Raw genomic sequence first — 25,166 nt, forward strand, 5'->3', positions numbered from 1 at the left:
GTAATGGATTTGCATTAAACATTAAATTGATTTCAGAATTGGTGACACAGTATTCACTACAGTTAAGTGCTATGGGATAGCTTCAATGTTACCTGCTATATATCAAAGCAATTTTCATCCCACTGCTTTTTTACTGGAAAAAATAAAAGGAAAACATACACGACACTAATTAGACGAATGCACAGCCTTTGACGTGGAGAAGGCAGAGCGGGTTTACTGTCAAACAGTAAATACATGCATTGACTTCAGGACGAAACTGGCCTTGGGAGCCAATTTGAATGAAAGCTCTGCGGGTGGGCAGTGCAGCTTTCGGAGACTGTCTTAGGACAGGGTGGGTGTTGTTGAGGTGCCACTGAAGCTCTCCTTACATTACCATGCCAGTTATGTTTTAAATTTGTTCTATGGAGGCCTGCTACCGGGAAAAAAAGAAAAGATGAGAGAGAGAGAGAGAGAAAGAGAGAGAGAGAGAGAGAGAGAGAGAGACCGACCACCACCACCACTATGGACAAAAAGATATTTCCAGAGACATGATGCAAAGTACATCGAATGACATTCTTAGAAACCCCTCCCCCCAAAAAAATCACAAGGAAGAAACGGTTTTTCTTAATCCAGATTTTGTGGATACTTTGCGGCACTGTTACTACAGAATTCAAAGCATATAGGGATAAGGGCTTGAAAGGTTAAAGACAAACTCTTTGAGATGGGTTTTGCATATTCCTGTGGGCTGACTGAATACCGTGATTCTGGAAAGTTTGGGTTTCTTTACACTTCGGCTGTCAGAGAATGAAGAACAAAAAAGCTTAGGGAAGTGTCCCTTGTGGGCCTTCGTCCCCACACCTGACTGCAGGGTGGGGTTGGAGGGTGGGGGGTGGGAGGAGTGGACTCTAAATCGCTGTCGTGTCAGAGAGTGAAGAAAAGTCAGTTTAAACCTCAAAGGAAAGAAAAGGCTCTGGGATGGATAGAGTGGCATCAGGGAGAGGGCCTCTGCCCGAGAATGATCAGAGAAGGAACGCTTTTCAAGTGGTTGTGGGACACGCCAGAAACAAAAGTACATGGAAAAATGGTACGAGTTAGTGTTTGTGCCTCTGACTTCAGTTCCCAAAGAAAAAACATGGAGAGTTATTGGAGGGACTTCCCTTTGCCAATATTGTTAATGCCTTTTGAAGGGAGAGAAAAGGTACAGATGTGTCTCGGAATCAAGGGCCGGGCTGTCAAATGCTGATAGCCCTCGTCTGTCAGTCTACACACCCCAGGTAGCAAAGTCTTCCTCAAACATCTTCGCTTGGCTTTTAATCTACAACGGTAAACACTTGTATTGTTGGTGTTTCTTTTTTCCTGCTGGATCACAACTGAACTACAGTTTTCTGCTGCTTTCTGGACAATGAAACATGAACAAAAATGTAACTTAGTGTATTTAATACTTAACCCCTGTTCGTTATCACCCTAGACTGCCTCCCTAATGTTTTAAAGCCTTTAAAACATTTTTTTCCTGCAAATCTGTTCAGAGTTCCCTAATTTTTTAGCTTCATCAAACTTAATACAACAAAATACCTTCAAAAAATACAGCATACCTGTAACGTCCATTTACAATGGTTTTTCAGTAGACCTATACTTCTCAAGCATAGGAATATGCTATACCATTGAGAGAAAAAAAAAATAACTGTATTTAAATACTTACAAAAAAAAAAAAAAAGGAAACAGGAAAGTTTTAAACTTAAATCCAGTTCCCAAAGGGTGAGGGCAGGAAAGAAAGAAAAGCAATTCTATGAATGCTGCCTTTATAATGAACAATCAGAAATTTCACTAGGCTAATTTGACAGAAATTTTTCCTCATTTAAACAACATTACAAAAGTCCTGCATTATAAAATAGGGTAGAATAAATCAGTGTAATCAATAAAACTATACAACAATACAAATTACATATCTTCTGAGTGGGCAGTTTATTCTCTCTCTTTGCAGTCATGACTACAACATGCTCACTAAAAACAACTAAAACTGCCCAAGCTATTGCTTAGTTTGTTTTGTTTTTAAAAAAGGGTGCAATTTTATTGTATATACAACCAATTTACTGGTAATACCTTGGCTTATCGCAAGGTTCTGACAAAATGTTTGTCTAGGCTTTTTTCCCTTCACTGTGAAGCACTGAAAGCTGCTATTTTTTTCTTTTTTTTTTCTTTTTTCTTTTTTTAGTGCACATATGTCATAATAAAGTAATGCCCAGCTAAGTGCTATAGGGGAAGGCAAAGTATGCTGGCTGGCTATAGGAAGTGACACCATATACTGACAATCACACCATACAACAGCGCCAAACGACTATTCAACCACTTATCAGACACATATGAAAATCCAAAATGTTTTATTTTATTTTTTTTTTCCTTAAATAGAGATAACCAGTAAACAATTTTCAGAACTTGGAAGTTTAAAAACGTGCATATAAAAATGGGCATTATATACTTTTTATTGAATGTGGATTGACTGCAGTCTGCTAAGAAAAATGGGGTGTGGGAGCTGAAGAAAAAGGAAGTTGTCTTTTTTTTTTTTAAGGCTTGCTTGTGAAAGGAACAGTTGTAAAAACAAAATTGCTTGAAGCAGGGTCAGCTTAGTGCTTCACAGTTTGACTGCTTCTCTAAGAGGAGCCCTTCCTGCGCACGTGCATTCAAAAAATCACAAAAAAAGTACAAAGACAAACACCTAAAACACACTGCGTCAAGTGCAGCACTGACTTTGGTCAAATAAAAAAAATAAAAGAAAAATTAATAATCGCTAAGCTTTTCTACACGATATAAGCAGGTATTGCATATTTTCATATATCTGGGGGGAAAATAAAGGAAGACTCCAAATAAATTGTAAAATGCAGCAACATCCAAAATACTGATATTCTAAGCATCTACAGATCTCAGAATAGCACTGCCACTGACCACAGAGGACAATAAAGACTACTCCTATCTGCGGAACAACTAACTTTCTATTTAGTTCTAGATGTTGAAACTGACGATGGCTGACATAAAAGTCACATTTACAAAAAGTGTCTCCAAATGCTTGACTAGGGAAAAACCCCTTTCAATAGAGGAGCATGTGCAACAATTCCACAAATAATCGCTATCCAGGGCAAGGCACATTGATATGGAATTTTTGTTTTCGTGCAAATTAAGGAAAAAAAACAAAACAAAACAACATTGTTTCGGGGGAAAGATGAGGAGCAAAGTGTCTTCCCAAGAATTTCAGTTACTTGATTGTATAGGACAGTAGTAGAACCCTTCTGAAGGGCTGAAAAACATAGTTTAAAGGCAAGTGCCTAGAGTAGGGATTACAATATTGTGTCTTAATGCACTCTACTTTATCCTACATTAACTATATAAAAATTAGTTACTAACACTAGAACATGCAGAGACTTTCTCTGATCAGCAGGGCTTGCCAACCAGAACGTATCTATATGTATAGTATAGGAAACCTTCTTGAAGTTGCACGGGAAGCAAAGGGGTGCTTCGCTGTCTGGTAGAAAAATCACTTGCACTTTTTTTTTGTTATTTTTTTGTGTTTTTTGTGGTTTTTTTTTTTTACATAAGATACAGGACATTTGGGGGTGCAAACTATTTTTTTTCCCTAATAAGTACCCTTGATGTGAAATGGGCACCAGCATTTGTGTCAGTATTGGTTTCATCATCATATTATTACTATTATTATTATTATTATTATTATTATTTTCCCATAGCCCAGTTCAGGGACGCAAAGGTCTTTAAAATTTCTGGACAATCTCTGGTACAATGAAGTGTCTGATAACTGATAAATCCTATGTTGCCGGATACATGTAAAAATTTTCAGAATTGGCATAATCCATTATAGTGACTTCTAGCTTATAAAATTAACAGATACCATGATTTCATTTTTGTTATGTGCTTTGATAACAGAAAATAATTAATTAGCATTTAATGTAGTTAACATATTGTGGTAAAAGCACCATTAGATTTGTTTTTTTGTTTTTTTTTTTTTAAATTTTCCTTCAGTTTTTAAAGGGATACAAGTTTAACAATAAAAAACATAAAAAGCAAAAATAGCTCCCCTTTTTCTTGCAAGGCTGTTTTTTACCCCAATAATTTAGAGTCCTGGGGTGGAAGGACTTGAAAAACAAAAATAGAATTTTCAACAATCTCTATCTTACAAAGATATTTAGCTATCCAATGAAATTGCACTTTACTCAATTCAAAATTCGATTGTTTTGATTGATTCCTGTCAGTTTCTGTCAAAACAGACCATCTTCCCCATTTCCATGTGAATTTTGTGTCATTGTTGAAATTGTTGAAAAAATGTTTTTTTTTTTTTAATGTAAGTGCAGCATTTCAAAACTTCTAAAAAACTGAATAGTAGTAGTAGTAGTTTGCCATTTTCAGAATTGTTCTGCAACATGAGTGGATTCTCTGTCCTTGCGGGCCATGTTATATATTTAACTGCTGACTGCTGAACCAAACCAAATTAAAAGAAAAAATAAAAAAGGAACATAATTGCATTTTCATTTTCAATATGTTACAGAAAAACATTGCCCTTTGACTGTCCCGTAAGTTATATATTGCAGATCTCAGCTACTACAAAAGATTTAGTTCTCCATGTGCCTCCTGACTGCTCAAGAGGCTCACACCTGTGTGGGTAAATCCATGAAATACTGTGAAACGGCCGGGCTCCGTAAGGAAAGTGTGTTACATGGGACGTCAGCGAGCAAAGGTAGTACTCCTCTCGCCACCTCACCTAATGCTCACACCACCACAGAAACACTTCCAATGTTACAAAGCCCAACCATTTCCAGCACCATATGAGAAAATTACAACAGTCCCTAAAGTATTAAAAAAAAAAAATCCCAAAAGGTTATGGCCTTTGCTGTTTGACCATAATGCTCGCTGTTTCCATGTACAAGTTGATTTGAATCGGTTTGTCTCCCCTTCCACTGACAGTGAAGTTGTAACCGCGCTGGGTTGAGGATGCGTCCATGTTACAGAGTTGAGAAGGGGTCAGGTGGTCTGTCTGGTGGATGGTGGGACGCTGCGACTTTTATCCCAGGTACCAGGACTGGAAGACAAAAGGAAAAGTGCGATGAAAGGTACAGTTGGAATCCAGCTTATTTTGCTCTTCTGACCATCAAATCAAGATGCAGTTGAGGGGTGCAGGGGGATTCCCTGGGAAAAGTAAAGGAAATGACAAGCGGTAGTAGGTCCTAAGACACTGGAACTGATTCTGGATCTCAGAAATGAGTCCTTGGAATTTGCCAACATTCTCAGTGTGTCTTACAAAATAAAGTCTGTCCACTTGAAATACATAGACAGGTTTTGTAGTCTGGTGGAGGAAGTTATAGGAGGGCAGAGAGCCTCGATCATGTTCTTATTGAATCTCAGTGTCTACCTAGCACGGCACCTGGAATAGCAAGCAGGTTCTCAATGAAGAAGAGTCGAATGAACGGAGAATGGCTGAGGGGAGAGGTTTCATGTGGTGATGAGTGTCTGCTCTGAGGACTCCATACCTCTTTTACATGAGATGAAGTCACTAACGATATTATTGTGATAGTCTCTTCACAGGTACAGAGGATCAAGAATGACAGAAGAACAAGTGGAGGTCAAGTGGGAAAAGCTCCTGGGTGACATGGGGCAAATCACAGCATCTCTTACCCTCGGTTTCCTTATATGTGCGTGCAGTAGATTTGATGATGCTAAACACTTCTTTCTGCTCAATATTTCTCAAACATTTTCAAAAGTGACATATAACAATCAAGTGGCATCAAGATTTCACCATGATTTCCAACAGGGAGAAGTAGGACTCTTGTTCATGCTTTTGTTTATTTGACATTTGTTTAGTATCTTCCAGACACCTGCTGAGCCTCTGTCTGCTCCTTTCATAAATCCTTAGGTGACTAGCTTTGCGCAATGGTATGACGATATATTACTTTATGCACTGGCTTTTCTTTGTTAGCTAAACACGGTGACCAATTATGGCCCAGTAGCAGAGTCGGTTTCTCAAGTAAAATAAGATAGCATAAGGCATTTGCCAACTTTTCTCTACAGAGACACCACCAAATTCACACTTATCATCATTCACAGAAAAACCCATCAACCTCTAGCAAAAGTGAATGCTTCTGAATTCTCTGAGTCGACAGTATCAGAAAGGGTTACTTGGGTTGATGCAGTGAGATGAAGGCTCATCTGTGGCCAAGAGATTCAATTAGGTGAAGCAAGGACTCATTTGATCCCAGGGATAAATGGTGAGATGATCGCTACATGAAGGTGGGTATAAGATTTCCTGGTCACACAAGCTACCTTTGATTTTCAGAAGAGCTAAAAAAACCTAAGCCTAAACCAAAAAACTCCTCATCCTGTATACTTTTAGATGTTATTCTTTGACCACATGCTCTGAGGAGCACAATAAGGCCTCTTGTGTCCTGAAAGGAAATCATCCTGGCAAATACACATGGCCTAAATCTAACTGGACAAAAGACAGGAGAAGGGAAGAGGAGAGGAGAGGAGAGAGAGGAGAGGCGAACTCCAGTTGTATTTTCAGCAGCCCTCTCCCAATGGCTGCCCCTGATCCACCTGAGAGCAGAATTCTCTCTTTACCAAACAAGCTCAAACTTTGGAGGTGGCGAATAATGCTTACGATTTATGCTCTCACACTCTGTAAGTCAGTTGTGAAATTCCAGACTGCTTAAATCCGATACCACATAGTAGCAGAAGCAAACTCCAGGGACCCAGTGAGTCAGCAGAGGGAGCAGTTTTCCGTCCCACAGTTTCTGGACACAACCTCAGCGCGCCACAAAAATCTGCAGTGCCTCTGCACTTCTCTTAAAAAACGAAGCGGAAAAAAAAAGTTTCTTCACACATCTTACTATTCAGTGTGTGCCTTGCCGACAAGGTTACCCCAGAGCAGTTCTGTAATCCTTCACTGAAATAGGCTTTATTGATTGCTCTGGTCTATTGTTCTCTTTTCAAGTCCCCCAAGTTCAAGTTCATCCTGGTGTTACATCATGTCTGGTTGCTAAGAGCAACCAGACAGACCCAGACGTGACTATCATTAGCAAGAAACCCTCCACTCTCCTCCCACCAACCTTCCAGTGGCTCTGACGTAGCAGGCCCACTGCAAACACATTGAAGTATTTATTCTGCCTAATTTATGACCTACACAGCAAGCAAGACCCCCACTCCAAAAACCAACACTGTTGTATATTTAATTAATCTGTCTTTCTCTGGCACTTGGGAAAGTTAGACAAAGGACTAATTATTGTGTTTCACTCTCCACACTTTTCTTTTAGGGGGTGAGTATTTGCATGGGAAAGAAAACTACAAGCCCCGGCATGGGGGGGGGAGGGGGCTCTCCCACCCCTGCCCCTTTCTCTTTTTGCCCTATTGACATTTCATGAAATACTTTAGCTGCTTAAGGGAATTAGAAAAAAAAAATGCGATGTGAATGTTACTCCTTCTGAGTTGGTATTCAGTAACACAAATCAACTCATGACATGTTTAAATTTAAATGCTAACCACACACTCTCAGAGTTACTTTAAAGGTTAGTTTTTAATCAATAGAAGTTGCTGACTCTGGGTTTTTGAGCTGCGCACTGCAGCTCTTGGGCTTTTGTCTAACGTTAAAGCTTTCAAACTTTTTTTTTTCCTTGAGATGATTTTAGCAATGATTTGCAGACACAGAAGGCTATTGTGCTTTGACCAGCAACATGTCAATAGAGGAGCGAGTTGCCCTGTGGTGGGGTGTCAATATGACTCCTGAAGGCATGGGTTGGGGGTCTTTAATAACCCGTGAAAAAAACTTAATTAACCCTTTCAGGCCCAAACCAAAACCTATTCTTAAACTTTTTCACTCCTGTAATTTGACCATTAGTACTTATTTCAACATCACACTAATCTTCATGACAATTAACCCAGATACTTGACCAAGACTTTCCCGAATGGGAAGTCAGTGGGTTAGGGGAACCACACAGGGGATTTTTTTTTTTTTTTAACAAGGTGGCTTTGATTAAATCATTTACTTGCAGAGATGGCAGACAAACAGTTACAACGGTTTTTATAAATTCATCCATTTCGTCGAATTTCCTTATGATGAGCTTAAAGCTAAATGACATTAATGATCCTGTTGAGATGGGTGAGACAGTGGCAAATGTATGAACCATGGGATTTCTATAAACTTCCATGACCTGTAAATAATAGCAAATGGGCAAGATGTTGCTTGGATAAGCCCACTCTTCTCTTATGATATTTTCTTATAGCATTTATTATGCAAGCAGTGCAAGTGTCTAACATTACTTAAAGAAGGATTCTGAACATCTTCTAGGCTCACGCAAGAAAAATATGAAAGAAATCTGAAATTGTTAAGTTGCTGGGGTCAAGCAAGTCACTATGAAAATGTTGCCACATTAAACAAAATTCATTTATGGAGAGTCAAAAAATTGTCTTCAGACATGTACTGACATAAAGTTACATTTCATATGGTTTTCTGCCTTCAGACTTTATAGCCCCTTAATCTAACCTACTGTAACCAGATGGACTACAAAGGAATCTCTGTCCCTTATCTGCAGTTAGTTCCAATATTACAATACAATATAGGATGATGTTATCTCGGTACATTTACATTAAGGAAGTAAACACAGAGCTTTGATCTATTTTTTCCTCAGGAACTTTCAGCTATAGTTGTTTTGGAGGTCCATAAATCCACACTCCCACAAAGGCTCTATTTAAGTAAAGTGTCTCTGTTACATTCACAATTTCTATAGTTTGGGATGTGCTGGTGGGGGGGTGGTGGTGGCGGGAGGGTAATTGTCCTCCTTCAGTGTTCAAGGTGAAACATCAAAAGAAATCTGCAGTCCAGGACCAGAGCTCAGCTTTCCTTTTCTCCAGTCAAATGAAGAAGTAATCTCATCAGGTTGGAAAGTGCTGACTAAGGATTTAATAAAGTGCCTGCAGATGTGGCGTCTCTAAGGTATTCAACTCATGTAATGCAAAACAGCTCCACACTGAATGTGCTTATAAAATTTCATTTAACCATTGCAGTGCGACTTCCCCCCCACTTCTCCCCAGACTGTTCTCTAAGGAGTTTTATCACACTTCCTGCGCCTTAATTTACAGCTCCATGAAAGTTCGAACCCCATTCTGCCGGGATTCTGGAATACTCACAGTAGTCAGGTTTTATGAACCATAAATAATACTATCCGGCTGCATCCTAAACAGGAAGCCAGAAATGACAGCAGTACCTTTGACAATGGCAGTCTCTTTCCTTAGGCTGCACGGAGCGCAATTAGGAAACTGAGGCCATTTTACAAAATTTGATCATGAGGTTGCAGAAGGCATGGTTGAGGAGGACTCAAATCCTTAGGTAACAGCAAACATTCTACTGCACATAATGACTTTTTAAAGGACCTTTTATATACTCTTTTCACTAGGAGGGCAGGATGTATATTTTAGCAACAAAAGGAAATACAAGTCTGTTTGAGATAGCAATATTTTACTTTAATCAAGGAAAAAAAAAGGAGAGGGGGGTGAGAACGGAGCGGGGAGGGCAGAACAGACTGTGACGCAGCAGAATCTGTTTTTCAAATTAAAAAGTTAAACAAAAGGCCTCAAGGGCAAAGTTGAACAGTGCGGAAGGAGGTTGTTAATGTGGAATCCAGAACTGGGTGTGACACTTTGCTTTCTTCTCCAGGCAAGGTGGGTTATTTAAGGACAGGCACACACATAAAACAGCAACGTGCCATGACAGGGCCTCAGCCCCCGGCTGCCCAGCAGGCCTGACTCTCCTTCAACCCCCAAAGAGGACACTGCCACCTGGACTGCATGATGGTGATGACCATTTTGACTTCTCTCTCTAGAGATGTTATCTCTGCTGGGTCACACTAATCCAGTTATCAGTGTTGGCTTCCTGTTCTTGTTTGGACGAGCTAAAGCTCAACCCATTCAGTCCAAATGAGCTGTCCTTGGCACATCAGCCAAAAGCCTGGTAGGTTCTCCTGCCTTCTAATACAGTGGAAATAGGCAGGGCCTCTGAGTGTACTAGCTTCTCACTCTGGTATACGCCATTTGAGAGCCTTTCTATTTTTTAAAAAAGATTTATTTATTTATGCATACAAGAACTGGGGTACAGGCCAGAGGTGGGGGGGGTTGAGAGGATTCACCCGAGACAGAGTTGGGAACAGAATAGGCAGATTGAAATACATTGCTGAGGGGAGCAGTGGGTGACAGAAGGGGTCTGCTGCGCCATGTGGGTAGCTCCCTGGCCTGGGATCAAACCTGTGCTGGAGTGGCTGCGGATAGCTTCACAGAGTTGTGCTTAACGCCCTGCACCACCAGGGAGGCCAGAGAGCCTTTCTTTTTCTTTTTTTTAAAAAAATATTTATTTATTTATATAAGAATCGGGGAACAGGCCAGTTGCACGGGAGGGTGAGAGGATTTACCAGAGACAGAGCGGGGAACAGAACAGGCAGACTGACGAAATACACTGCTGAGGGGAGCAGCAGGCGAGATAGGAGAGGTCTGCTGCGCCATGTAGGACCCTCGCTGGCTGGCCAGGATAGAACCAGTGCTGCAGAGGCTGTGGACAGCTTCACAGTGCTGCGCTCAACCACCTGAGCCACCAGGGGAGGCCCACCAGAGAGCCTTTCTTGACTCATTTGTGGTCAATTGTGTGCTAGGGGCTTCGAATGCTAGCCTCTGGGGAGACAAGTATAATCAACATGGTTCCTGCTCTTTTAAGGGGTTATTCATCATGCAGAAAGAAGCACTGGATCTTAGACTTCTGTGCCCTTCAAGATATCAGGGAGTTCGCTTTTCTCACAGTAGAATCTTTATGAACATATGTTGACTGGTTGAGACAAGGTATCCAGAGTCTCAGGGACGCAGGATTAAGCTCCTCTTTTTCCATTGACTAGCTGTGTGACATCAAGTATGCAGGTCGCGGTCTTTGGGTGCCTTAGAGGATTGCTGTGAGGATCATTTTGTGTTGCATAAGAGGAAATCAGATTTTTACACTAGGTCCTTCTGCATAGGTGACAGGCTGAACACAGGTGTCAGTTATTGGCATTGCCAGCCCTGGGCTTTGATCTCTTCAGTCATTTTTCTTGTCTGATTTTCTTAATTAAAGAAAGCCTGTTTTCAATAATGCTAAACCAAGACTTGTTTATTGTACAGGAAACTATTAAAACGTTAATGGGCTGTGATTGGCCCCGCTTACCTTTGTGGCCTTATCTTTTCACTGCTTGTGCTCAACACTTGTGCCATGTTAAACTTCTTCCAGATCCCCCAAAGTCAAATGCTTTCTCCCTGCTGGGTCTTGGCACAGGCTGTGCCCCTCTCCTTGGCCTTGCTAATTCTTTCTGGTCCTTGTGTTCTCAGATTCACAGTCCCTTCTTCTGAGGGGACTTTCTCTGGATCTCTAATCTCTGGGTTTACCTCTGTCGTGGTCACTGAACTGTAATGACCTATTCTTTTCACCCAAAAAACTATCTTCTTATACGTAGCATCCCCAGTGTTCTGCCCAATCCTGGCACAGAGTAGGGATTTAATAAATACTGTGGAAGGAGAGAAGGAAGGAAGGAATCAAGGAAAGGAGGGAGGGAAGGAGGAAGGACAGAAGGTAGGGAGTTGTCTCCAAGGTTCCCAAAGTCTTATGTTAGTTACACCAACAAGATATTTAGACGGACGCCTTCTAGTTTGGCCTTACCACATGCACACTCATGCCACACCTCAATCTCCCCCCAATGAGAGGAGACACACACACGCACACACGGACACACGCACACAGAGGTTTGCACAAGTGCCCCCAGCAGTTCCGACTGAAGAGCTGTTGCAACAGGGCCAACTGTGGCCAACTGCGTCAGAAGCATGTGCAATAGTTTTGTAACATGGACGGCTGCCTACTTACTACAAGCGCAGAAGAGTTGTCCAAACCACGGCTCCCTGGAGAGTGACCGTGCAGCTCCCGGCCAAGACCTCCGTTTGGTTCAAACCTCAAGACTGGAAAACACTAATCTTTTTACCCAACAAGCCATCCAGCACCTCCAAACCTTGCGAGTATGTAGGAAATCCAATTATTCAGAATCTTTCACCATATCCCAACTTGCCCTAGTATCTGCCTCACCATCAAGTTAAAAAAAAAAAAAAATATTGTTGTTGGTTTCCCTTTACATTTTCATCAAGAAATCTTTACCTCACGAACCCAATGACATCTGAAATAAAAAGTGCGCTCTGGTTCACTCGCTTTCGCAGGCTCAACAGAGAGCCATATGCATCCGGGTAAGAGCTGGGACTTTGGAGTCCAGTTAACAGAATCCCATCATTTAACTAGTAGACCATTACGGACTAGTTGGATGATCCCAGGTGAGTTTCTTAGCAATCTTGGGCCTCAGTTTCAGATTCCATGAAATGGAGTTAACATTTTCTAGTTCCTGGGGGATTAAATGGGCTAATAGCTGGAGAGTTGCAAGCACAGAGGACTGGAAAACCACTGTCGGTGGGTCCTTCGACCACAACACATGTGTGAACCTGAAGGCCCACGTGAGACCTCAAGAGGACCAGCTCCCTTAGAAAATAATCACTCAACAAGGAGGTTTTCTCTTACCGAATGATATAATTTCTTAGTTAATAGTAGCAGCTGTGTCAGTTCCATTTCCCCAGTTGCAAGAGAAAGTTCTTGAGAAAATAAAAATCTGTCTTTAATTGCAGTATTAAAATCAGAGCGGTGAAACCAACAACACAAAAGGAATTGGCTCAAGTTTATGAAAGGCATTTGGGCCCTTGCCTCGCAAGGCTAAACTGCAAGCCTTGGAAGTTGGGGGTGAGGGGGAGAGGGGAGGGAGGGAGGGAGTAGTCAAGCAACCAAGTGGGACAGAAACAATCCTATTTTGGTTTTTGTTAGCGAATGGCATACTACATAGATCAGAGACTTCTTATAAAATACAAACCCCCACTGTACACAAAGCACAGGAAAATGTGAGGAAAAAAGGGAAAAACTAAAAGCAGCTTAGGGTGTGTTAACGCTGCTATTCTGTCAGCTTAAAGAGTATTTTATGCTTGATCAACAGCTCTTTTTTATTGTGCTTTTCTTTCATTCATTCAAGACATCAAAGCCGGGCACCACCAGTGTACCTGCCCTTCTGGAGCCGCTTGTGAGGGGGTTCTAATGAAGCACGACTCTGGGAGCTGCGGACCCCCGTGGACATGGCAGTTCAAAGGGAATATTTCAACAATGATTACATTTTGTAAATCTTTTTATGAAAGAGACAGCTTATTTCCTGCTTTTTCATGAAAAATAGATTCTATCCCTTCAAGTAAGTCCGCGCCACGGAAGCTGCTTGAGATCTGAGGTGCAGCGTGCAGATTACGGGGACAACGACCCGATGAAATTGTCCAGAGTGCCTATCTGCTTGGCCCAGTGGTGCTGCCAGAGTTTCTGGGTGGAGCCCAGACAGTGCACTGGATGGGTCTGCCGCGGAATACGCAGTGATGATGCGGTTTATTTTTCTGCGCGGGCCTGGTGTTTACGATTTCTCTTTTTTGTTTTGTGAATCCACAAAGTCCAGCCAATTTCAGAAGCATCCGGCAACCCCTTCTATCGCACAAAAGCAAGATGCAAGCTTTTAGTTACAGTTTCACTAAATGCTGTGTTTTAAAGCCCTGACTTGGGACAAATCCTTTTCCATATGGGAAGTTAGCTATAAAAAATCCGGCTCTGGCTTGAAGATACAATACAGGCTTTATTATCGGCTAAATGTCTGCCCCACAGGCAAAAAAATGAAGGCCGTCTAACCCTTTGTAATTTTTGATTTTCAACATTAAAATAATCTTACTCTAGCCTTTCCTTTTTTTTCTTTTTTTGGCAGCGACAGAGTTGACAAGGGTAGGCAACCAAGAGACTGATTTCCTGGGCGGCTTGAAATGAAAAAAAAAAAAAAAAAAGTATGTTTTCTACACATCTGATTCCAATTTTAATTAAATGCCTGTTGTCTAACAAGTGCAGACGGTCACACTTGGGGCTGGCCCACTGGTGGCCCAGGGAAGTAACCTTTCTTGTTTAAAAAGAGAGGCGTGGGAGTAGAGTCGGAGCTCAGCAGAGCATGGCCACATTATAATAATCATTCCACCGAGTGATTCCCTACTCTTGTTCTCCCCCCAGAGCCGAAATGCTCTTCCCACACATGACTCAGGTTCACGGCAAACCTATCATGTAGATTGAATGCATGGATTGGCAGGTAGATAAAGCCTACATTAACATGAAAAGTCCAGTTATTTCAAAAATCCCCCCAGAGACATCCTGCAATAGAATGATAGAAGATCTGGTACTTTGCCAGAAATGAATTCCCAAACTAACCTTCTCAGCCAAGGAGTCTTTTAGGCGCTGGACGGTTTCTGCTACCTTTGGACTTTCCACCCCAGCTGGAGACCCCTTGAATGGCACTGAGCTCAGGTCTTTGCTTCTCCTCTCTTTGATCCTTCTCTGTTCACTGTCCCAGCTCCTTCCTCCTGTCTGTTCCAGTTCCATTTCCTGCCTTCTCCCACCCCTCATGGCTGTCGCTCTCTCCACCTGTGTTTGAGCTCCCCCCTTTGCCTCCCAGGAACTTGGGCAGACCCCTAGCCCCTCAAAGGCTCCACAAACCGACAGTCCTTCCTACTCCTTTCACGGGATTAAGAAAGGAAGTCAAGGAGAACGTGGTGCACTCAACTGCAACCTCAACCACCCGCCTAGCAGCTGGAATCGAGGCCTCTGTAGTGAGCCAAAGAAACGAGGTTAGAGGCAGAACTTGGACAGAATGTGGAGGAAGTTGCAGCATTAGTTCTCAGATTCATGAGAACAGAGTGAGAATGTAGTGAGATGCACTGCAGGCCTGGAGCGTGAGTCAGGGTCCTGGTTCAAGTCCAGGCTTGGTCACGGCTGCTGGGGAGCTGGGTGCCCAGGAGGCCGCTCCAATTCTACCACAAAGATCCCATTCCTAGGCTTCCTTTACCTTCCGGGAACACCTGCTTTTAGATTTTATAGGTCCCAGGAGTCATCTTTTCCTCACTCACAGTGTAGATGTGATCTTGGCAAGGGTGAAACTCTTCTCATCCCTCACTGAGGTTAGAGGGAGCTTGACCATGAATAAGTCAGAGACCTGAATTCTAGGAAGTGTGACTTCAGTGATTCAACTTATCTGCACAATGGGCCTCAGTATACCAGTTCTCACAGAATTTGGAGGAAGGAAATAACAAATAAAAAGATAAAACTTTGAAATTCTGGCCTAAATGATTATGAAATACTATCCAGAGTGTAAGCACGTGGTGACAGGAAGCACTAATATAATCTAGGTGGTAAGCACTAATATAATCAGATGAGACTAGAGTCTCATCTGAGTTCACTAACCTGGATGAAGATGGAGGGATTTCCCTGAGCCCAGTCAGAACTCGATGTGACATCCCGAAAAGTGAAAACCAGGGATAAGGGAACAAAGCTTTTCTCCTCCTTCTGCAAATGTGGTAGGATTTAGGGTTTTACAGCAACAAAACTTGTCTTTGTTAAGATGTGATTTGCAAAACCAACCCACATGGGGGAGTTGGCAGTTTCAAATGACAGTATTTTTTTTTTTTTATGTTGAAACAGCAAATGCTTTTTATGTTCAGATTATTTCCTTCTAAGTTTGCAGATTAAATTTATAACTAAGTAAAATATTCATTACTACAAAACAATTACATTCTTCCTGAATGTTTCCAGGGGAAGTGACTGGGAAGTTTCTCCATAGGGTTGAGGAGGTGAATGGTGCACAGGGGGAGACCCCATAGCACTAACAGTCTATGCTAAGGGTCTTATCTTCAAAGATTTAGACTTGCACATAATATTCATGATCAGCAGAGCTACTTGGTTTCCTCTCAGGCATCCATGCTTCATGGAGAAAGATAATATTACTCCAACACAGAGGATTTAATTCACTCTTACCCTTTTAGTAATAACTTTAGAGATGGTGAAGATCTCATGAGCAAGATTACTGAAGGTAGATTTAAGAATATGTTTCATAAAATCAATCACGCCAACAAGTTCACTTACATTGTTTTCAGATAAATTTTACGTGATAGTGTTCTTCTGGTAGTGGAGACTTAGGAACAAACTCAGAACTAATACACAGAGTTAGTTGGAACTGTTAAAAGAGTTACACACCTCTACTTTCCCTGGATTTTAATGCAACCAACTAACTACATATTGGAAGATTCTCAAGTTTTTGTCTCTTAAAATATCCTGTACTCTTCTTTTATCACCATATGGACAGGAGAGCCTATTGTTCATTTTGCAAGAGCGGTAGTAAGTTTAAATGATACATACTAACTTTCACATTGATTCTTTAACCTCAAAAACCCTGTACTGTACTAGAAGGTGGTTCAATTAAAAAAAAATACTCAGTTGTTTTTCTCTCTTTTAAAGAAGTGCATATTCTAAACTGAATATGGCTTCCATTCTAGGCGTCAGTGTTGTTCTCCAGGAACATATTTATGAGTTCAAGTTCAGGTTTAAACTAAATAAAACACTCCTCAGGAGTTTATAACCGAGCCTCATTTACATGTGCTCCCTCTGAACTCTGCCGGCCTCAGTATGCTAGTTTCCAAGGCTTAGTGGAGGAATGTTTCACAATTGGAATCTGTACTGCTTTCTCAGGCATTTCAGATTTAGAGATTGGGTAGCACCAAGCTTTAGTTAGTATTAAAAGTTTCCTCAGGTCTACTATAAAGTCAAAGAGGAAAGAAAGATGAAGCAGGGGCCAGGAGAACTATATCTTATTACTTTTCCCTACAACGCTTTTGAGTCCAGTTAAAAAGTGAGTAACTGATTCTAAATGTATATTATAGAATTCCACAGCCATGGTTTTGCATTTCTCTGCAATCATTTTCAGTTCTTTGTGGACATGGTCAATGAGTATTTATTCTCTTCAAATATAAAAACTACGGTTTGTTTAAACTGTTTTGTTGCCTAGGAAATGCATTTAAAAGTGTGATGAAGATAAATGTCCCCAACCCAGAAGGGACACCATATTATGTTTATAAAAAAACCTAAGGGATTTTTCAGGTCAAAAAGATCTTGGGGATTTTCCAGCCAACAGACTGGACAACCAAAAGGAAATGGAAAAAATTCTTAGAAACATACAGCTTATCAAGACTGAATCAGGAAGAAACAGAAAATATGAATAGACCAATTACTAGCATGGACATTAAATCAATAATCAAAAATCTCCTAATGAAGAAAAGCCCAGGACAAGATAATTTCATTGGTGAATTAACAGCAACCCATCTTAAGCAATTCCAAAAATTCAAAGAGGAGGGAAAACTCCCAAAGTCACTTTCATGAGACCAGGAATATCTTGATACCACAACCAGAAAAGGTCATTGCTAGAAAAGAAAATTATAGATTGATGTCCCTGTTGAAAATAGATGCAAAAATTCTCAATAAAATATTTGAAAATCAGATTCAGGAGCATATTAAAAGAATAATTCACCACGATCAAGTATGATTTATTCCTGGGATGCAAGGATGGTTCAACATATACAAATCAATCGATATGATATACCACATCAATAGAATGAAAGAAAGCAATCATTATTATCTAAATAGACTCAACATCTATTTATGAAGCTCCTAACAAACTAGGCATTAGAATAACAAGGACCAGATATGACAAACCCAGAGTTAACATCCTACTCAACAGCAAAAGGCTAAAAACATTTCCTCTAAGATCAGAAACAAGATATCCTACTCTCACCACTCCACCATAGTACAGGAAATCCTAGTTAGAGCAGTCAGGAAAGAAAAAGAAATAAATGATCTCAAAATTGGAAAGGGAAAGGTAACACTATCTTCATTTGCAGATGATATGATTTTATATATAGAAAACCTTAAAAACAAAACAAAAAGCTGTTAGATCTAATCCATGAATTCAGTAAGTAGTAGAATACAAAATTGACATACAAAAATGAGTAATATTTCTATATCATAACAATGAATTTTCTGAAAAGAAATAAATTGATCCCATTTATAAGAGCATAAAACAATAATATCTAGGAAAAAATTTAACTCAGGAGGCAAAAGATCTCTACTCTGAAAATTACAAGACATTAAAGAAGACACAAATAAATGGAAAGGTATACATTTATAAACAGAAGATGTTCATGGATTAGAAGAATAAATATTGTTAAAATGTCAATACTACCAAAAACCATCTATAGATTCAAAGCCATTCTTCTAACGATTTCAATGGCATTCTTTACGGAAGAAGGAAAAACATTCCTAAAATTTATATGGAACAGGCCTCCCCTGGTGGCACAGGTGGTTGAGCGCAGCACTGTGAAGCTGTCCTCAGCCTCTGCAGTGCTGGTTTGATCCCGGCCAGCCGGCGAGGGTCCCACATGGTGTGGCAGCCCTCTCCTGTCTCGCCCGTTGCTCCCCTCAGGAGTGTATTTCGTCAGTCTGCCTGTTCTGTTTCCCGCTCTGTCTCTGTTGAATCCTGTCACCCTCCCGCGCATCTGGCCTGTACCCCAGTTCTTTTATAAATAAATAAATAAATCTTAAAAAAAATTATATGGAACAAAAAAAGGCTTCAAATAGTCAAAGAAATCCTGAAAAAGAAGGAAAAAAAAGTAGATGTCACATTTCTTGATTTCAAGCTATAATATAAAGGTACAGTCATCAAGGCAGTATGGTCCCATCATACAAGTAATTACCAAGCAGAAGCAACAAGAGAAAAAATAAATAAGTGGGATGACACCAAATTAAAAAGCTTCTTGATAGCAAAAGAAGCATAAAGCAGAAGCAACAAAAGAAAAAATAAACAAGTGGGATGACACCAAATTAAAAAACTTCTTGATAGCAAAAGAAGTCATCAACAAAGTGAAAAGACAATCTATGGAATTGGAGAAAAAATTGCAAGTCACATATCTGATAAGGGGATAAAAAATTAAAGAATTCATAAAACTCAATAAGAAAAAATATGACAATTAAAAAGAGGGCAAAAGAGTTGAATAGATATTTCTTCAAAGAAGAAGGCAACAGGTACAAGAAAAGATACTGAATACCACTAGTCATTAGGGAAATGTAAATTAAAATCACAATGAAATATCACCTCACATGTTAGAATGGCCATCATCAGGATGATAAGTCCATCTACCCTCCCAGGTAATTTCTTCTCCGAATTGACCCCTCCCCTCCATATAACACTTACTTTTGAACTGTTTATCTGATTCTCCTGTGTCACTCCCCAGGGAAGCAGGAGCTGTCATGGATATGGAGAAAAGGGAACTCTTGTGCACTGATCTTGGGATTATAAATTGGTACAGCCTCTATGAAAAACAGGATAAAGGATCCTCAAAAAATTAAAAATAGAACTACCATAGGATCCAGGAATTCCAATTTGGGAATAAAAGGGAGACAAAAACACTACTGCAAAAAGATATCTGTACCCTATGTTCATAGCAGCATTATTTACAACAACCAAGAATGGAAATAACGTAAGTGTCTGTTGATGGATGAATGGATAAAAACGTTTAGGATCTTAAGGACATTACGCTAAAGAAATAAGTCAGACAAAGAAGAACAGGTACTGTATGATCTTACTTATAAATGGAATCTGAAACAAACCAAAAAAGAGATCAGACTTGTAGTTACCAGAGGTGAAGGGTGGGCAGAGGGGGAACTGGAGGAAAATGATCAAAAGACACCAACTTACAGTTATAACACAGTCGAGGCGCGCAGACCTCTCCCTAGAGTGGTAAATGCGCTACAAGTATACAATAAAGATGACACTGCAGCTAATGCTAGGTGGTACGTGGTAATGCTGGGACGATGTAGGAAAACTGCTGAGTAAATCCTAAGCATTCTCATCATAAATGGAATATTTCCCCCCCTTTTTTGGGTCTTTTTTTTAAATTGCATATATATGGAAAGATCAATGTTAGCAGAACCTGTGGTAATCATTTCACAAGATATGTAAATCAAACCATATACTATATGCCTTAAACTTATACAATGATGCATGTCAATTATTTCTCAGTAAAATGAGAAAAAAAAAGAAGTGTGATAAAGATAAATGTCTCCAACCTGGAAGATATCCCATTTTATGTTTATGAAAAACCCTAAGGGATTTTTGAGGTCAAAAAGATTTCAGGGATTTTATGGTCAGTAATGATGCATCCGTGAGGAAGCAATGGCTAGTTTTGGTTTTGAATTAGGAAAGGTTGAAGTAGAAATTCTTAGATGTTCACAGGGAACTAATCTGGAGAGAGCTGATATCCTGGTTGGCTGAAGTTAAGACTTAGCCTCCAGGGCCTCCCCTGGTGGCGCAGCGGTTGAGCGCTGGGCTGCGAAGCTGCCCGCAGCCTCTGCAGCACCGGTTTGATCCCCGGACGCCAGCAAGGGTCCCACATGGCACCACAGACCTCTCCTGCCATGCCCGCTGCTCCGCTCAGCAGTGTATTTCATCACTCTGCCTTTTCTGTTCCCTGCTCTGACTGTGGTGAATTCTCTCACCCTCCCACGATTCTGACTGTACCCAGTGCTTGTATAAGTAAATAAATAAATCTTAAACAAAAAACAAGACGTAGCCTCCTTGGGCCTCCCTGGTTGCACAAGGGGTTAAGCACAGCAGTATGAAGCAATCTGCAACCACTGCAGCACGAGTTCGATCCCCGGCCGGCCAGGGAGCTACCCACATGGCACAGCAGACCTCTCCTGACTCGCCTGCTGCTCCCCTCCCCTCAGCAGTGTATTTCGATCAATCTGCCTGTTCTGTTCCCCACTCTGTTTCTGGTGAATCCTCTCACCCCCCACATCTCTGGCCTGTACCCAAGTTATGGTATGCATAAATAAATACATCTTTTTTTTAAAAAAAAAAAAACTTAGCCTCCTTGCTAAGCCAGGGTCCAGGAGTCCAGAGAAAGCAACCATGGTCTTTGAGGACAGAAGCAGAAAGTAAGCTGTAGAAACAGGACTAGGGGTTCTGTCCCTAACTCCTCATTGAATTTGAGTTTATCCAGTATGAAACAGCAGTAAGTAATAAACTAATGATGAAATGCCCAAGAGTTACTTTATAGCATTGCTATATACTGAGCTCATTCCTGATAGGCGAGCCGACCCAGCAAAACTGCAGATAGTAGCAGTCACAGCACCCCAGGCTCAGCAGCTGCTCCCCTGTGGTGTGATATGGGAGGAATCAAACAAGCAGCTTGAAAGTAAGTGCTACCATGGAAGGGTGGAGGGAATGGTTCAGAGAAGAAATTGCATGGTTGAGGTTGGATGGACTGAGACTGAGAATCCGCAGTCAATCTGGGTCTTAGTTTGGAATTCTGATAAGGGATTAAGGTCACCTTCTTTCTAGCATGGGGGTTGTGAGGATGAAATGAAATAATATATGAAAGTGTTTTGTCTCTTAACTAGATTGTACAGAGGTTCTCTTTTATTAATTTTTTAAACTTTTTTATTACATTGTTGTTCATTTTTTTTTTCAATATTTGATTTCTCCCTTCAAGTGTAATCCCCAATAAATTTCCCACCACCACATCACCTGTGCACCATCACCATAGTCCCTTGTGCTCTTCCCTCCCTGATTTAGCCCCTGGACCTCCCTTCCCCTGCTGTATGTCTCAGATCTATAGATTGCCTGCAAGTTTTGTCTTTTATTTGATCGTTTGTTCGGTTTCCCTATATTCCTCATATAAGTGAAACCATCTGATATTTTTCTTTTTCCTTCTGACTTACTTCACTGAGCATAATCATTCCCAGCTCCATCCATGTTGCTGCAAAAGCCATGAGTTTATCTTTTTTTGACTGCTAAGTAATATTCCACTGTGTATATACACACCACATCTTCTCTATCCATTTATCTGTTTGGGGGCATTACGGTTGTTTCCATATCTTAGCTATTATAAATAGTGCTGCAATAAATATAGGAGGGCAGGTTTCCTTTCAAATTAATGTTTATGTATCTTTTGGAAAGATCCTAAGAGTAGAATTACTGGGTCATATGGTAGATCCACTTTTAGTGTTTTGAGGAATCTCCACACAGCTTTCCATAGTGGCTGGACCAGTTTATTCCCTTTTTCCACATCCTTGCCAGCATTTGTTGCTGCCAGTTTTTTTGATATGGCCTACTCTTTCCGGTGGGCCATATCAGCATTTCCCTGATGATAACTGGTGTTGAGCTTTTTTCATATACCTGTCGGCCATTTGCATTTCTATTAATATTATTTTTATCCTTTAGTGATGTGGGGGAATGTTATCTTTCATTGCCAACGCATAGTCCCTTCTTGGCTTAGATAAACAGCAGATAGTCACACAATAACAGCAGGGTATGCTGGCTATCGACCCTTTTTCTCCTAGTCTCTCAAACTTAGCCTAGCTCAAATGCTGGAAAACATTAAGGATTTTCTAATACCAAATTAAATGTGAATGTACTTCCAAATCAAACCCTTCGCTCTGAAAATAGTAAGATCCTTTTATTGGCTAAGGACACAAATAAAAATAGAACCCATTTAGGTGATATTCTGTAGAAATGAATGCTATAACTGGCTTCTTTTGGGAAGGCAGTTTACTAAATGGCAGTGAAGTGAAATTGGGGTTCACAACCTTTGGAGTTTCTCTCTCTTCGTCCAGGAATGATTGGCCAACTTGCAGAAAGACAATCATTTGCATGAGATAATTTCCACACTGGTCAGTCAGCCCCAAGTGACTGAGAATCAAGTATTCTTCCTTTTGTCTAATTTTTGCTTCTCAGCCCTCCTTTTCATAAATACCTCTCTAATTTGACTCATTCTCCACTGCCTTTTAGACCTTTGAATTAAGGGTTGCCACAGGAAACAAATTAAACATAACTGCCAATGTTACTTTTTATATTTCTTTAGCAACTGGCAAAATGGTGGATGGGAGGCATTTGGAACTCTAAGTGGTTTGCAAGTTTTCCTGAGGAACTGGCTTCTCCATGTGGATCTTAATTATTTTGAAGACAAAATAACTTGATAATTGCCTTGATAGCTGAATGTTCAGATTTACGTCTGTTAATATGTGGGGAGGTAGATGCAGTTCTAATGCTATTTAATTTATGCTGAATCTAATGGTAATTCAGTAGTCTCATCCTTTTACAATTTTCTTTAAGAAAGAGAGGGCAACAACTTTGGAAACATGCTCACCTGGTGCAAGTGCATGGAAGGCATGGGATAAAGAGGGCAAGCAATTTCCTGGAAGCAAATTGGGCACTAGGAAAAGCTGCTTCTCCCTGCCCCCTCTCCCCCCACCCCTGTTAACTAACAGTGGTTGGAAATCCTCATCTTGTTCTGGAGCTTAATTCTGTGTCTGATTCCTATTCAAAGCAGGCAGCCAGCAAGGGGGACAGGGGACAGTCCAGATTTGACAGCAGTGACCCCGAGGCTGAAGAGCACTAGGAGGCTGAATTCCACAAGGAGTTTCATCCAGCAGTGCTTGGTTTACAAAGGTCATTGTGATGCAAGGCCCAGGGGAAGAGCCAAGCAAATAGCCTTTCTGGAAGATGGTGCAGATGGGGGAAAGGGGAAGAATGATGTTATTTGGAGGGTGGTGTAAAGAGACTTTGGTACATCTTGAGACCCTGACAGGAAAAAATACTTGGGAAAGAGGCCAAAGGAGAGATACAGCATGGCCCTAGCTGAATGGTAATGATGTAACAAACAGCAACATTCAGAGCTATCCAGACACCAGAGTGAACAACTGGCAGATCTTAAAATCATTATAAGATGTGAAATTATACCTCTCACTGCTTCATTATCACTATATTTCATAATATTTGTCTAGAAAGACACACAAAGCCTATCAGGTTAAATTAATCCTAATGATCAATTTTAGTTTTATTCTAATTAAACAATTTCAATTTAATTAATGCGAGCACAGAAATTAGTCAAAATTACAAATGTAAATGTTGAACTTTAAATCAAAGGTCCTCCCTACTGCCTGCCTCCTGTAGCAGCACTTTAAAGTATCTGCCTGTGAAAGTAGATGGGGATTTTAACCTTTGTCTGCACTGTGAAGGACAGAAGTTTAAAAAAAAAAAGTGCATCAAAAGCTACCCAGGTGCACAGACAGAAGCACAGGTTGAATACCCACCCTTACAAACTCCCACCCAAACACACCCTCATAACTCCCTGTTCCCCTTCCCCCTCACCCCCCACGATTACATGCAGACACAACTAAGCAGCAGTGTATGAAGATAAATTCTGCACGGTGACCTTCTGAATTACATGTTTTTGTTTCTTTGGATTCCAATGCACTTGGGTCAATCTGATGTATATTGGGGCTTTTCTAAAATAACCTTATAAATAAGGAACCATGCACCCATTTTCTAAGCTACAGGTCAAACCACCAGTCCAATCCAGTGTCAGAATCCCAGCATCTCAGTTCTGCTAAACCTCTGATTAGCTGTGCATTCTCGCAAGTTGCTTTACTGCCCTGGACTTTGGCCCTCTTATTTGGAAGTGCTACTTTATTAAAATCATATGTACTTTATTTAAAAACGGACTTAAAGTCTTATCTGAAAAATGACGGAGTCTGGAGTAGACAATCTCTAAGGAAATCATGAGCTTCATTATTCTTCATTTCTATAACTTCAGAAAATACTGTCATCTTAAAAAGGACTTGAAAATGGTATGGTGTGTATGTGTCTGCGTCATCCTATAAAGACATTTAAAAAGTCTTTCTTCTCTGCTAATAAAATCCAAAGTAGATGGAATCCAGAGATCCAAAAAAATTGAGGAAGAACTTGACAAAATGAATTTTGCTCCTAAAAAGAAGATGGGAGAAGGACTATAAAACAGAAAAAAAAATCTAATAAAAAGAAGTCTGTGCTGGTTTCTTGTGTTTAAAAAACTTGTACAGTGAATCATACTTCAACGAGTTTATAGTGTCAGATTCTCGACCATGAAAGCGCACTACGCAGTCTAAGGTTCTATGGCCTCTCTTATGAAAAAACAGGCACAACTTCCGTCCCCTCAAGAAAACCTTCATTCAGGATCCTCCTTTACTGGTTTGCCATTGTGCATGAGAATTCTTTGATAGCAATCAATCCACTATCACTGTTGGGGGTCATTATGGGAGAACCGCAGAGTCATTTAACAATATAGTTGATTAGTGTAATCATGATCATTAAAATTAGTAATGATAGTGG

The 25,166-nt window shown here is 40.6% G+C and overlaps 1 protein-coding gene across 4 annotated transcripts in view; it reads right to left on the reverse strand.

Annotated features, from left to right (window-relative positions):
• Positions 1 to 2,340: 2,340 nt before the first annotated feature.
• Positions 2,341 to 25,166, reverse strand: part of NFIA (nuclear factor I A) — a 365,327-nt gene continuing 342,501 nt past the window's right edge. For 3 of the 4 annotated variants that reach the window (XM_054691349.1, XM_037498442.2, XM_037498444.2), the window contains one exon: positions 2,341 to 5,059. In XM_054691349.1, the coding sequence (XP_054547324.1) occupies positions 5,042 to 5,059 (18 nt within the window). In that variant the 3' untranslated portion in view covers positions 2,341 to 5,041. The remainder of the gene's footprint in view (positions 5,060 to 25,166) is intronic. The other variant, XM_037498443.2, reaches the window with a different exon arrangement.

The sequence above is a fragment of the Talpa occidentalis genome, unplaced genomic scaffold (genome assembly GCF_014898055.3).
Source record: "Talpa occidentalis isolate TD23 unplaced genomic scaffold, MPIMG_talOcc4v2.1 talOcc4.9, whole genome shotgun sequence".
In the NCBI taxonomy this organism is placed as follows: domain Eukaryota; kingdom Metazoa; phylum Chordata; class Mammalia; order Eulipotyphla; family Talpidae; genus Talpa; species Talpa occidentalis.